At 54.6% G+C, this 15,150-nt stretch overlaps 1 protein-coding gene across 9 annotated transcripts in view; it reads right to left on the bottom strand.

Annotated features, from left to right (window-relative positions):
- PALLD (palladin, cytoskeletal associated protein) overlaps positions 1 to 15,150 on the bottom strand; it is a 369,451-nt gene that overhangs the window by 7,326 nt on the left and 346,975 nt on the right. For all 9 annotated transcript variants that reach the window (XM_061424893.1, XM_061424891.1, XM_061424892.1 and 6 more), the window contains 3 exons: positions 13,051 to 13,200; positions 9,348 to 9,442; positions 7,632 to 7,764 (listed from right to left, as the gene is read on the bottom strand). In XM_061424893.1, coding sequence (XP_061280877.1) covers positions 7,632 to 7,764; positions 9,348 to 9,442; positions 13,051 to 13,200 — 378 coding nt within the window. The remainder of the gene's footprint in view (positions 1 to 7,631; positions 7,765 to 9,347; positions 9,443 to 13,050; positions 13,201 to 15,150) is intronic.

Below are 15,150 nucleotides of genomic sequence, written 5' to 3'. Positions count from 1 at the left end.
CCAGGGCACGGAGGAGACCTAGCCATCCCACGGCAGGCGAGTGGGAGACGGGTCAGGACGCGGAGGAGACCCAGCCATCCCACGACAGGCGAGTGGGAGACGGGCCAGGGCACGGAGGAGACCTAGGCATCTGACGACAGGCGAGTGGGTGACGGGTCAGGGCATGGAGGAGACCTAGCCATCCCACGACAGGCGAGTGGGAGACGGGCCAGGGCATGGAGGAGACCTAGCCATCCCACGACAGGCGAGTGGGAGACGGGTCAGGGCATGGAGGAGACCTAGCCATCCCACGACAGGCGAGTGGGAGACGGGCCAGGGCACGGAGGAGACCCAGCCATCCCACGACAGGCGAGTGGGAGACGGGCCAGGGCACGGAGGAGACCCAGCCATCCCACGACAGGCGAGTGGGAGACGGGCCAGGGCATGGAGGAGACCTAGCCATCCCACGACAGGCGAGTGGGAGACGGGCCAGGGCATGGAGGAGACCTAGCCATCCCACGACAGGCGAGTGGGAGACGGGCCAGGGCATGGAGGAGACCTAGCCATCCCACGACAGGCGAGTGGGAGACGGGTCAGGGCATGGAGGAGACCTAGGCATCCCACGACAGGCGAGTGGGAGACGGGTCAGGGCACGGAGGAGACCCAGCCATCCCACGGCAGGCGAGTGGGAGACGGGTCAGGGCACGGAGGAGACCCAGCCATCCCACGGCAGGCGAGTGGGAGACGGGTCAGGGCACGGAGGAGACCTAGGCATCTGACGACAGGCGAGTGGGTGATGGGTCAGGCCATGGAGGAGACCTAGCCATCCCACGACAGGCGAGTGGGAGACGGGTCAGGGCATGGAGGAGACCCAGCCATCCCACGACAGGCGAGTGGGAGACGGGTCAGGGCATGGAGGAGACCCAGCCATCCCACGACAGGCGAGTGGGAGACGGGTCAGGGCACGGAGGAGACCCAGCCATCCCACGACAGGCGAGTGGGAGACGGGCCAGGGCATGGAGGAGACCCAGCCATCCCACGACAGGCGAGTGGGAGACGGGCCAGGGCACGGAGGAGACCTAGCCATCCCACGACAGGCGAGTGGGAGACGGGTCAGGGCATGGAGGAGACCTAGCCATCTGACGACAGGCAAGTGGGTGACGGGCCAGGGCATGGAGGAGACCCAGCCATCCCACGACAGGCGAGTGGGAGACGGGCCAGGGCATGGAGGAGACCCAGCCATCCCACGACAGGCGAGTGGGAGACGGGCCAGGGCATGGAGGAGACCTAGCCATCCCACGGCAGGCGAGTGGGAGACGGGTCAGGGCATGGAGGAGACCTAGGCATCCCACGGCAGGCGAGTGGGAAACGGGCCAGGACACGGAGGAGACCCAGCCATCCCACGACAGGCGAGTGGGTGACGGGTCAGGGCATGGAGGAGACCCAGCCATCCCACGACAGGCGAGTGGGAGACGGGTCAGGGCACGGAGGAGACCCAGCCATCCCACGACAGGCGAGTGGGAGACGGGCCAGGGCATGGAGGAGACCTAGCCATCCCACGACAGGCGAGTGGGAGACGGGTCAGGGCATGGAGGAGACCTAGCCATCCCACGACAGGCGAGTGGGAGACGGGCCAGGGCACGGAGGAGACCCAGCCATCCCACGACAGGCGAGTGGGAGACGGGCCAGGGCATGGAGGAGACCTAGCCATCCCACGACAGGCGAGTGGGAGACGGGTCAGGGCATGGAGGAGACCTAGGCATCCCACGACAGGCGAGTGGGAGACGGGCCAGGACGCGGAGGAGACCCAGCCATCCCACGACAGGCGAGTGGGAGACGGGTCAGGGCACGGAGGAGACCTAGGCATCCCACGGCAGGCGAGTGGGAGACGGGTCAGGGCACGGAGGAGACCCAGCCATCCCACGACAGGCGAGTGGGAGACGGGTCAGGACACGGAGGAGACCCAGCCATCCCACGGCAGGCGAGTGGGAGACGGGCCAGGACACGGAGGAGACCTAGGCATCCCACGGCAGGCGAGTGGGAGACGGGTCAGGGCATGGAGGAGACCTAGGCATCTGACGACAGGCGAGTGGGAGACGGGCCAGGGCATGGAGGAGACCTAGCCATCCCACGACAGGCGAGTGGGAGACGGGTCAGGGCATGGAGGAGACCTAGGCATCCCACGACAGGCGAGTGGGAGACGGGTCAGGGCACGGAGGAGACCCAGCCATCCCACGGCAGGCGAGTGGGAGACGGGTCAGGGCACGGAGGAGACCCAGCCATCCCACGGCAGGCGAGTGGGAGACGGGTCAGGGCACGGAGGAGACCTAGGCATCTGACGACAGGCGAGTGGGTGATGGGTCAGGGCATGGAGGAGACCTAGCCATCCCACGACAGGCGAGTGGGAGACGGGTCAGGGCATGGAGGAGACCCAGCCATCCCACGACAGGCGAGTGGGAGACGGGTCAGGGCATGGAGGAGACCCAGCCATCCCACGACAGGCGAGTGGGAGACGGGTCAGGGCACGGAGGAGACCCAGCCATCCCACGGCAGGCGAGTGGGAGACGGGTCAGGGCATGGAGGAGACCCAGCCATCCCACGACAGGCGAGTGGGAGACGGGCCAGGGCACGGAGGAGACCTAGCCATCCCACGACAGGCGAGTGGGAGACGGGTCAGGGCATGGAGGAGACCTAGCCATCTGACGACAGGCAAGTGGGTGACGGGCCAGGGCATGGAGGAGACCCAGCCATCCCACGACAGGCGAGTGGGAGACGGGCCAGGGCATGGAGGAGACCTAGCCATCCCACGGCAGGCGAGTGGGAGACGGGTCAGGGCATGGAGGAGACCTAGGCATCCCACGGCAGGCGAGTGGGAGACGGGCCAGGACACGGAGGAGACCCAGCCATCCCACGACAGGCGAGTGGGAGACGGGCCAGGGCATGGAGGAGACCCAGCCATCCCACGACAGGCGAGTGGGAGACGGGCCAGGGCATGGAGGAGACCTAGCCATCCCACGACAGGCGAGTGGGAGACGGGCCAGGGCACGGAGGAGACCCAGCCATCCCATGACAGGCGAGTGGGAGACGGGCCAGGGCATGGAGGAGACCTAGCCATCCCACGACAGGCGAGTGGGAGACGGGCCAGGGCACGGAGGAGACCCAGCCATCCCACGACAGGCGAGTGGGAGACGGGCCAGGGCATGGAGGAGACCTAGCCATCCCACGACAGGCGAGTGGGAGACGGGTCAGGGCATGGAGGAGACCTAGGCATCCCACGACAGGCGAGTGGGAGACGGGCCAGGACGCGGAGGAGACCCAGCCATCCCACGACAGGCGAGTGGGAGACGGGTCAGGGCACGGAGGAGACCTAGGCATCCCACGGCAGGCGAGTGGGAGACGGGTCAGGGCACGGAGGAGACCCAGCCATCCCACGACAGGCGAGTGGGAGACGGGTCAGGACACGGAGGAGACCCAGCCATCCCACGGCAGGCGAGTGGGAGACGGGCCAGGACACGGAGGAGACCTAGGCATCCCACGGCAGGCGAGTGGGAGACGGGTCAGGGCATGGAGGAGACCTAGGCATCTGACGACAGGCGAGTGGGAGACGGGCCAGGGCATGGAGGAGACCTAGCCATCCCACGACAGGCGAGTGGGAGACGGGTCAGGGCATGGAGGAGACCTAGGCATCCCACGACAGGCGAGTGGGAGACGGGTCAGGGCACGGAGGAGACCCAGCCATCCCACGGCAGGCGAGTGGGAGACGGGTCAGGGCACGGAGGAGACCCAGCCATCCCACGGCAGGCGAGTGGGAGACGGGTCAGGGCACGGAGGAGACCTAGGCATCTGACGACAGGCGAGTGGGTGATGGGTCAGGGCATGGAGGAGACCTAGCCATCCCACGACAGGCGAGTGGGAGACGGGTCAGGGCATGGAGGAGACCCAGCCATCCCACGACAGGCGAGTGGGAGACGGGTCAGGGCATGGAGGAGACCCAGCCATCCCACGACAGGCGAGTGGGAGACGGGTCAGGGCACGGAGGAGACCCAGCCATCCCACGGCAGGCGAGTGGGAGACGGGTCAGGGCATGGAGGAGACCCAGCCATCCCACGACAGGCGAGTGGGAGACGGGCCAGGGCACGGAGGAGACCTAGCCATCCCACGACAGGCGAGTGGGAGACGGGTCAGGGCATGGAGGAGACCTAGCCATCTGACGACAGGCAAGTGGGTGACGGGCCAGGGCATGGAGGAGACCCAGCCATCCCACGACAGGCGAGTGGGAGACGGGCCAGGGCATGGAGGAGACCTAGCCATCCCACGGCAGGCGAGTGGGAGACGGGTCAGGGCATGGAGGAGACCTAGGCATCCCACGGCAGGCGAGTGGGAGACGGGCCAGGACACGGAGGAGACCCAGCCATCCCACGACAGGCGAGTGGGTGACGGGTCAGGGCATGGAGGAGACCCAGCCATCCCACGACAGGCGAGTGGGAGACGGGTCAGGGCACGGAGGAGACCCAGCCATCCCACGACAGGCGAGTGGGAGACGGGTCAGGACACGGAGGAGACCTAGGCATCCCACGACAGGCGAGTGGGACACGGGTCAGGACACGGAGGAGACCTAGGCATCCCACGACAGGCGAGTGGGAGACGGGTCAGGACACGGAGGAGACCTAGGCATCCCACGACAGGCGAGTGGGAGACGGGCCAGGGCATGGAGGAGACCTAGGCATCTGACGACAGGCGAGTGGGTGACGGGCCAGGGCATGGAGGAGACCTAGCCATCCCACGACAGGCGAGTGGGAGACGGGTCAGGGCATGGAGGAGACCCAGCCATCCCACGACAGGCGAGTGGGAGACGGGTCAGGGCACGGAGGAGACCCAGCCATCCCACGACAGGCGAGTGGGAGACGGGTCAGGGCACGGAGGAGACCCAGCCATCCCACGACAGGCGAGTGGGAGACGGGTCAGGGCACGGAGGAGACCCAGCCATCCCACGACAGGCGAGTGGGAGACGGGTCAGGGCACGGAGGAGACCCAGCCATCCCACGACAGGCGAGTGGGAGACGGGTCAGGGCACGGAGGAGACCCAGCCATCCCACGACAGGCGAGTGGGTGACGGGCCAGGACATGGAGGAGACCTAGGCATCCCACGACAGGCGAGTGGGAGACGGGTCAGGGCATGGAGGAGACCTAGCCATCCCACGACAGGCGAGTGGGAGACGGGTCAGGGCATGGAGGAGACCCAGCCATCCCACGACAGGCGAGTGGGTGACGGGCCAGGACATGGAGGAGACCCAGCCATCCCACGACAGGCGAGTGGGAGACGGGTCTGGGCATGGAGGAGACCTAGCCATCCCACGACAGGCGAGTGGGTGACGGGCCAGGGCATGGAGGAGACCTAGCCATCTGACGACAGGCGAGTGGGTGACTGGCCAGGGCATGGAGGAGACCTAGCCATCTGACGACAGGCAAGTGGGTGGCAGATGTTCATGAACAATGGAATAATACTCAGCCATAAAAAGGAATAAAACTGGGTCATTTGTAGAGATGAGGATGAAACTATACAGTTTATATACAGTCTATTATACAGAGTGAAGTCAGAAAGAGAAAAACAAATACTGTATATTAATGCATATATATATATAAAAAACATAAATATGGAATCTAGAAAAAGAGTACTGATAAGCCTATCTGCAGGGCAGGGACAGAGATACAGGATGCAGAGACTGGACCGTGGACACGGGGAGAGCAAGGAGAGTGTGCGATAGACAAACGGAGAGTAGGCTTAACATACACACGACCACGTGTGAAACAGAGTTGGGGGAAGCTGCTGTAGAGCGCAGGGAGCTCAGCTCGGTGCGCCGTGATGACCCAGAGGGGAGGGATGGGGGGCGAGTAGGAGGGAGGCTCAGGAGGGAGGGGGCAAACATGTAGTCACAGCTGAGCCACGCTGTTGCAGGGCAGAAACACAATGCTGTAAAGCCATTATCCTCCAATCATAAAAATAAAATAACAGAAGTGATACATTTGCATGATCAGATATGATTCAGCCATGAAAAAGAAGGAAATAATGCCATTTGCTGTAACCTACCGAGGGATAATCATAGTAAAGTGAAGTAAGTCAGAAAGAGAAAAACAAACACCATGTGGTTATCACTTACAGGTGGAATGTGGGAATGGACACCAATGAACTAATTTACAAAAGGAGAAGAGATGCACAAACTTAGAAAAACAGACTTACGGCTACTAAAGGGGAAAGGTGGGGTGGAGGGGTAAATTAGGAGGCTGGCACTAACACATACATGTAAATACATAATCAACACAGACCTACTTTATAGCAAGGGAGGTGTACTGAACATTGTGTAAAAAACCTATATATGGAAAAAACCCCAAAGATGAACATTTATAACTGAGTAAGATTCTGTATACCTACAACAAACATGACATTGTACATCCACTTTACTCCAAATACATACATACATATATATATGTTAAAGTTAAAAAAATTAAAGAAGTAATGAGACACAAGTTTTTGGTGGCTTCTTGTAGCACATTTACACTCTAACTTACAAACCCAAAAAAGCACTTCCACTAATGCACTCCAATTTGACACCAGCACTATCCACAACAGCCAGGACAAAGAAGCAACCGTAATGTCCACTGACAGAGGAATGGATAAAGAAGATGTGGTACACATATACAATGGAATACTACTCAGTCATAAAAAGAAGGAAATAAACGTCAGTTGCCATAGCCTGGGTAGATCTAGAGATTGTCATTTTAAGTTGGTCAGAAAGAGAAAGACATATATGATATTGCATATATATATAGAATCTTGAAAAAAATGATACAGACGAACTTATTTATACAGATGAACTCATGTATAAAGCAGAAACAGACTCACTGACGTGAATAATGAATTTATGGTTACCACGGGAGAAAGGTAGGGCTATCCAGGTAGCTCTTATGGTAAAGAACCCGCCTGCCAATGCAGGAGACATAAGAAAATTCAGGTTTGATCCCTGGGTCAGAAAGATCCCCTGCAGAAGGAAATGGCAACCTGCTCCAGTATTCTTGCCTGGAGAATCCCATGGACAGAGAAGCCTGGTGGGCTACAGTCCATGGGGGTCGCAAAGACTCAAATACAAGTGAAGTGACTTAGCGCCCACACAGCAGGGAGGGATAAATTGGGAGATACAGATGGACATATAAACAGCAGTATATTTAAAACAGATAGCCATCAAGGACCTGCTGTATAGCACAGGGAACTACACTCCCTAAACGGGAAAAACACTTGAAAAGATACATGTGTAACACTGAATCCCTTTGCTGTACATCTGAAACTAATACGACATTGTATATCAATTATACCCCAATGTAAAATGAAAATAATAAAAAAATAACTACTCTGGAAAATAAACTCCTGTTAACAATTCTTTTATCCTTTTTAAACATTTCTGTAAGTCCAGAGTAAACTCTCTTAAGCGTCTCACGTTTATGTTCTGTAATTCCAGAGATAACCAGCAGAGGGAGCGCAAATAATTTTATAAAACATTCATACTTCTGAGCTGAAATTTAAACTTAAGGTCAATCAATGGGGCAAAACCAGAGAAGAGAGACACAGCACCGGGGGGAGGTTGGGCGCACGCACTCACCTTGCAGTCCATCCTGCAGAGCCTGCCTTCCTGCACGGTCAGATCCCCGGGCGCCTGCAGGAAGTGCGGGCGGAAGAAGCGCTCCTGGATGGGCTCCCCTTCGTCAGCACTGTCCCTGGACCGTGAGCGCGGCCTTCAGACCAAGAGTCAACATTCGGGAGATGGGGGTGGGGCGGAGCGGAAAGATGATACAGAAAAACAGGCCGAGAGACGGCAGGTCATTTCTAGGGTCCCAGTCTAAACACAGGGGCAAAAACAATTTCCTTACCTGCTTACCTGATCCCTAATCTCAACCGTTTACACCATAAAAAAAGTCCGGAGGCAAAATCTTGTTTCATTTGGGAGTTTAATATAAATTCAATAGTCTGCTAACTGCAGATCTTAATCTGCTATCCTAACCCTTATGACTAGTATAAATCATGAATTGGGAAACGGGAGAAAAAATAGGTTAAAGATAGTTTTAAAATATTTTTAAAGTTGAATGAGAACTGTATGAGAATTAGCAGCTCATTTACTACAAAATATTTTTCAGTATCAATAACTATAACTTTCCACTGTGAGTGAAAGTTCGTAGGAAATCAGAAGTTATTATTTTTTTAAAAATTAATATATTTCTAATAAAAATTCCTTTTCATATTAACCAGGAAAACAAGTGAATTTTTAGGCAGGTCTAATGCATCCGTTAAAATTGTGTGAATCTCCCAGATTTTGTGTATCTTTCTTGTTTTTGAGTATGTTTCTAGAGGCACCTTTAAGAGTAAAATGATTTAAAGTGATGGCAGGGAAGATGTAATAATCAAAGGGCAAGATGTTCAAACTAATTCTGCCAGTGATCATCAGAAAGTAAGTTATGAAACACTTAACTAGAAAAAGCAAAACAAAAGAAAAATTAGTATAATGGGCTAGAATTATCCACCCTTCAACATAGAGTCCAACTATCAGATCGAGTTTATGAGCACCATGCTCCTCCAGGAAACTGCTTCCCATGTGACCCATGAACAGCTGAAATGTACTGAAGGCCCCAGAAAAGCAGAAGATGGACCTGCTCAGCTGTGCTGTGCTCACAGCTGGCACAGGTGGCGCTGTGCGAGGGTCCTGCCCTGGAGGCCAGCATCACAGCTGCGAGCCCGAGGCCTGCAGCTGCCTCCCAAACACTGGCAGAGGCCGCGGAATGTGGACCTGCTCGTTGTTTCTGCTCCTCCTGCAGCTTCTCTGGCGTGCCCTCCCCTGCCTCTGTGGCCCTTCAGGATGCCAGCCCACCTGGAATCCCCTGGCAGGGTCCCCACGCCAGCAGCCCAGTAGCTCCTTTGAAGCCACGCCCATCACTGGGCACCACACACCCTGCCCATGTTCGCGTGCCCTGGCAGCTGCGGGTACGGAAAGTGTCCAAAATGTGACCAGTCTGACCTTGAGGTCTGGGTCTCGAGTAAACTTGTGCACTGAGTGACGAGAGCACAAACCTTTAGGCACGAGGTGGTCACAGGCAACCAGAGGCCCACCTCGAGGGCGGCGGTGAGGGACGTGCGGCCGGGCCTGGGCACACCCGTGGTGACGTGGCTGCCACAGGACATGCCTCCTGGCTGGTGTCCCCACCCCAGCCACAGGGAACCCCAGGCTTCCCTGCACATGCCCACTCTGTCGCCCCACAGCGCGGATGGTGCTGGGTTTAGGAGCCAGCGAGACCCCAGCAACGCCCGGGAAGGGCGCAGGGCATACCTTCTGCTGTGAGGGTGTCCGGCCGGCGGGCGGGGGCTGCGGCCTCTCTGGTTCACGGCCTGGACCATCAGCCGCCCCGTGCAGCTGACGCGGCCCTGCGGGGACAGGACCACAGCGGTGAGCGATGCCTGGAGCCAGCGCGGTCTCCTCAGGCCCATGGGCTGTGCCAGCGCCAGCCCCCACCCACCCCCCGGGACTCCGCATGTGACTCCACATTCATCTGAAACACTTGGATAAGAAGGGCCCCCTTTGATGCTTGGCTCCGCTTTGTTTCATCTAGGATGCTGTTTAAGACGACGACCCCCTATGAATTAAATGTCACTTGCCAAGGTCTCCCGAGCCCATGAACATTCTTCCCATGAAATGAGTGCATTTGAGATTTATGAACCAGAAGCAAATCCCTGAAATGTGAGGGTCAGATGATAAAGGTTAGTTGGATAAGCTATCTAATGAAAAACTGTATTTTATCTTTAAAACATTTTTAATTTGAACTATAGTTGATGGGTCTACAATCACCCTGCCCAACACACCCAATCTCATCTGAAATACAGTGGACCTAACATTAGCTTCAGGTATAAAACATGAGTCAACATTTTTGTTGCTTATACATTTGCAACTGCCTTCTGAGATCCCCTGGGAGTGGGCTGAGGGGGGAGGAAGCTTGCGGGGGACAAGGAAGGAGGTGCCACAGCCGGGTGCAGGGAGGGGCCCTGCACGTCTCCCCACAGCCTGCACGTCAGGCCCCAGGCCCCAGGCCCCAGGAAAGGCACAGACTCACACTAACAGTGCAGACATGAGGGTGAGGAGGCCCCAGGAGGAATAGCTGCCGGGAACACACAGCTCGCGTGGCCCTGAACCATGAGGAAGGCTCCTTCACTGAGGCCTCCACACCCCCTGGTACCGTGCAGTGCGCTTTGGGAGGGAACGACTCCCGCCCTGCACCAACTGCATCTCAGGTTCTGGCCATGTGACAGAAGTGCTCCCATGCTGACCCTGGCACACCCGGGGACTCCCCGACACAGCCTGACATCTGAGAATCACACTGACCCGTCCCATGTGTACTTGAGTAGGTGCACGTGCCTAGGAGAGCCTGTTACAGATAGCACAGCTGACGAGTCACCGCGGCTGGTCTAACAGGTGGATGTGGAAGCCCCGTGGTTCTTTCCGGAGCTTGACGACAAGAGCTGTGCGTTCACACAGATAGCACCCCTTGTTCTCAGGACAGGGTTTCCCTACTTTCTGCTCTGCTGCTTCATCACAGGCTCTGGGCCCCCTCAATGCTCTCTGTTCACTTTTAACTGTCTTATTAACACATGAAGGAATAACAGAAGTGAATGTGTGAAGTGAAGCTTGGAAGGAGCCAGGAAACCCTGTAACGCTGAAACAGAGCCCATCAACAAGCCAGTCTTTTGAGTGTTAACTCTGCTGCCCACAGCTCTTCTGTTCCTACCAAGTCCTCGGCTGAAAGCTGACACAAGTCCCGAGTGTGAACTCTGAAGGTGGTTAACCATGAGGAGCACGTGATGCCTGGCAAGGCTGGCTCTTCTCCTGCTGTGCAAACAGTATCTGCCTGTCCTGGCTCACAGAGTCTAACTGAGGGCCCAGGGCTCAGGACAGCCAGCCACTTGGACACACAGCACAGCTGGAGAAAGCACAAACCACCACGGCCATTCCAGCCCCGGGCAGGACCAGGGACCTAGCAACGCAGCAGAGCAAAGCCAAACATCTGGGTCTGCATTCCGCCTCGACTTTAGGAGGCGTGAGACTCGGCAGAGGCGGGGCCTGCGGTCCCAGTGTGGCACAGGGGGACACAGCACAGCCCCTCCTGACCTCGCTAACCCCTCGGCTGCTTGTCTCCTGGGAGCCGCCAGGCAGGGATGCTCTCTGGTGGAAACCTGTCAACAACACCTCACATGCCTCTTCTTCCCGAAGACCAAGCAGATGGGAAAGTCTTCTATGAAATAAACTGCTGGCCGTGTTCGTCTCCCTCTGTGCTTCTCGCCCCCTCTCGTAGCTACTCTTAGGACACTGTCAGGAAAGCTGGGCTCAGGACTTCGCTGTGGCCAGGGGCTGAGACTCTGCGCTCCCAATGCAGGGGCCCGGGTTCCATCCCTGATCAGGGAACCAGATCCCACATGCCACAACCGAGATTCTGCACACTGCATCTAAGCTCGATCACCCTGCATGCCTCAAATAGACCCAGCACAGCCAAATAAACAGACTAAAAAGGCAAAGTGGGCTTCTGGTGCCCTGATGTAAATGGTCACTCCCCATCTCTTTGTCTCCAAGAGGTAAAGCATGAAGAATCAGCCGAGGTGATCTATAGGGCGTGGCCAGCTCTTCGCTGAGGCAGCAGAGCTCAGGGCCCCAGGTTGAGGGTGGGGGCCTCCTCCTGGCCCTGGTGTGGCTCCCGCCAGCCAGGCTGTGGTGGTGGGGGGTGGATCTTTAGCTAAGCCCCATGGCTGTCCCAGATCACACCCTGGTTGTGGTGAAATCTGTGGGACCTCAGTTCAGTCTAATTTTAACACTGCTGCAGTAAGGTATTTTTAAGTGACAGTGTAACCTTAGGACAGGATAATGCTGTTTGCAACACTGTACGCACTCGTAGAAGTGTGCAAGCGCTGCTAAAAGTACCTGGATCCTTTACTAACACTTAGTGTTTCTTTCAAAAGAAATAATGAAATATAGAATGATACAAATAGATCAGAGATTTTTTTTAAAAAGGATGACTTGTGAGCTATCTCCATCAGTTACCTAATAAAAATGTTAGCTTTCTTTTTTAAAAGACTGTTATTTATAGGCTTCCTTGATAGCTCAGTTGGTAAAGAATCTGCCTGCAATGTAGGTAGACCCTGGCTCGATTCCTGGGTTGGGAAGATTCCCTGGAGAAGGGAAAGGCTACCCACTCCAGTATTTGGCCTGGAGAATTCCATGGACTGTATAGTCCATGGGGTCGCAAAGAGTCGGACACGACTGACTATGAGCTTTCTGTAGACTTTGTAAAGTACCCTGTCAAGTGTTTAAGGCACAAAACCACTTCTTACACATGTCTGTGGATCCAGTACAGTTCCTAACATATACAAGATATTCTCTAAAAAAGAATTTGCAGGCTTGAATTGGAACCTGGTAGCCAGTAGCTGCCTACTAAATTCTAAGTAGTCAATTAATTTTTTGGCCCTAAATCTAAAGGCCAATACAAGAGAAAAGAAACCCAAATCCTGAGTGTTCTGTTTATATTCTATCAAAATTATAATTTGTTTACTTATAGGTTATTTAAATTCCACTGAATTAAGTGTGTGTGTATTTCTTCTAAATATTTAATTTTTGAGTCTTCCTATCACATCTTACACATACCCCTCACTCCCCTCTCCTGGGAATGTTATTCTATGTGGAATCACGTGGTTTGTGCGTCTATTTACTGGCTCATCTTCTGTCTTGGGACCTCGTCCTCCCTTGAACGGCAGCCCCACACCCCAGGAGAGGTGTGCACAGCAGTCTCTCGACATTGTGGAAATAAATGGTGCACATCTGTGCATCACGCACACAAACGTCTAATGGAGTAAACAAACGCTCAGGAAAGGAAATCTCTCTGCTGGGAAACCAAGCTGGACAGAGGACGTGGGGGACCAGTGTCCCATCGGGTGAGCCGCCTCTGGGGACCGCACCAGTGCAGAGCGGAGCCAAGGCCACCCACGCTTCCCACCTGAGGGTTCGCGGCCATGACTGTGTAATTGCCGTCGTCCTCCAGCGTGGAGGCTGCAGTGTGCAGGGAGCAGGTCCCGCTGGGGTCGCTGCGGATGCTGTAGTGATCGTTCTTGGGGGAGATCTGCTTTCCATCCTTAAACCAGTAAATCTGCGGGAGGAGGCAGAGAGAAGGTGAGGCCTGTGTGTAGAGGGGTTGGGGCACTGCTCTGAGCTCCTGCCAACAGAACAGGACACCTGGGCAGGACCTTGACTTCCAAGGGACAAAGGGAGAGAGCAAACAGGCTAGTTCTATTCTAGCTTCAGAAATTACACGTTCTCTTTCTTTCTAGAAGATGTATAGGGATTTCCCTGGTGGTCCAGTGGCTAAGACTCCTTGCTCCTAGTGCAGGAGGCCCAGGTTCAATCCTTGGTCAGGGAACTAGATTCCACTTGCCCCAGCTAAGATGACAGATCCTGCATGCTGCAATTGAGACATGGTGCTGCCAGATAATAAAGTAAGAAAAATGTATATTTTAAATAATAAAATAATATTAAAATAAGATATTAATAAATTATTAATAAAATAATAAACATATATATAAAAGACATACATAAACGGCATTTACATTCATCCATTATTTACACGGAAGACAGTGATGACTTCTCAGCTGGCATCACAGCTCTCTTTTTGCTCCTGTTTTCCAATGTCCTAAGTGAACATGTATTACTTGTAAAGGTAAAAGCATTATCTCAAGATGAAAACAACCTGACCCTGAAGTCCAGTCAATTCGTCTGTGTCAGACAAACAGAACAGGGTGAGAGGGCGGGGTAGGGGGCACAGGTTGGGGGCACAGGGTTGAAGGTTACAGTCCACCAGCTCTCCCCACTATGTTAAACACAGCAGTATTTAAACGTATACTAATTTTCAAATAATATTTGGAGTGATAGAACATTGTGAAAAATACAATAAAAGTACACCTTGATTAGATAGAAATGTTCTAAATGGTCAAACCATCTCTTCTACAGGTCCCTCCTCCCCTCTCTCACCTTTAAGCAAGATCCCAGGTCATCGGTTTCTCATGTTTTGGTGGTTATATCTGAGCTGGTCATGAACTTCACAGCAGAAGAGAGGCCACAGTGATGGTCACAGAGCCGCAGCCCCAACACAGCCAGTACACTGTGTCGGCCAGAGGAAACGACCTCCTCGCTTTTTAAGCAGGATGCGGTCACCTCTGTTCCCTGCAGCCCAGGCACTCCTAACTGATTCCCAGTAGAGGAAACCTACTTCAGAGCCTGCCATAAAATGAACTTCCTCCTGCATGTACATCACTTGGCAAGGTGAGACCGCAGCTGGCCTTTCACTGCTACTCCTGTCAAAGCCTCTGAATCTGAAAAACTGTTCTTAAACCTTCCATGTCTAAGACAGGAAAAGGCTAGAAACAGATGACACGAAATAAGTGCACCAACAATGAGGGTCTGGGAGCTGTAGCTCTTTTCTCCCTAGTTTCTATGGAAACTATGTTACCAATATTATCAGTCTACAGAACCTAAAAGTTCACCATTGAAACAGACTAGTAACTTTCAGTTCTAAAAGCTAAGTTACCTAAAGGCTGACACTTCATAATTATCAGGCTCTTACTTGTTGATTACTTCCTGGAACAAAGAAGCTCTGATCAGTATATAATTTATCCCTTTCACATTCTTGCTGCTATGCCAGTTCTTTAGAATTCTTTTTTCCCTTTAATCCTGTTTTTCACCTGTATTATACTTAGTAGACAACTTTCAAAAGAGAATTAAGAGACGTATTGTGCTGAGCTGCTCGGTCATGTCTGACTATTCTCGACTCCATGGACTGCAGTCTGCCAGGCTCCTCCGTCCATGGGGATTCTCCATGCAAAAGTACTGGAGTGGGCTGCCACGCCCTCCTCCAGGGGATCTTCCCAACCCAGGGAATGGACCCTGGTCTCCCACATTGTAGACAGACTCTTTATCATCTAAGCCACCAGCGAAGCCCAAATTAAGAGACAGCACCAACATTCTACCAAGACTGCTCTGAGACGAAAACAGTGTGAACTAGAACTCCGCTTCAGTCTTCTCATGTTTCAAGGGAACAAGCCTG

Source organism: Bos javanicus, chromosome 8, assembly GCF_032452875.1.
Source record: "Bos javanicus breed banteng chromosome 8, ARS-OSU_banteng_1.0, whole genome shotgun sequence".
Taxonomy (NCBI): Eukaryota; Metazoa; Chordata; class Mammalia; order Artiodactyla; family Bovidae; genus Bos; species Bos javanicus.
Note: the sequence above shows the minus strand (reverse complement) of the source record. Positions and strands in the feature narration are given on the sequence as shown.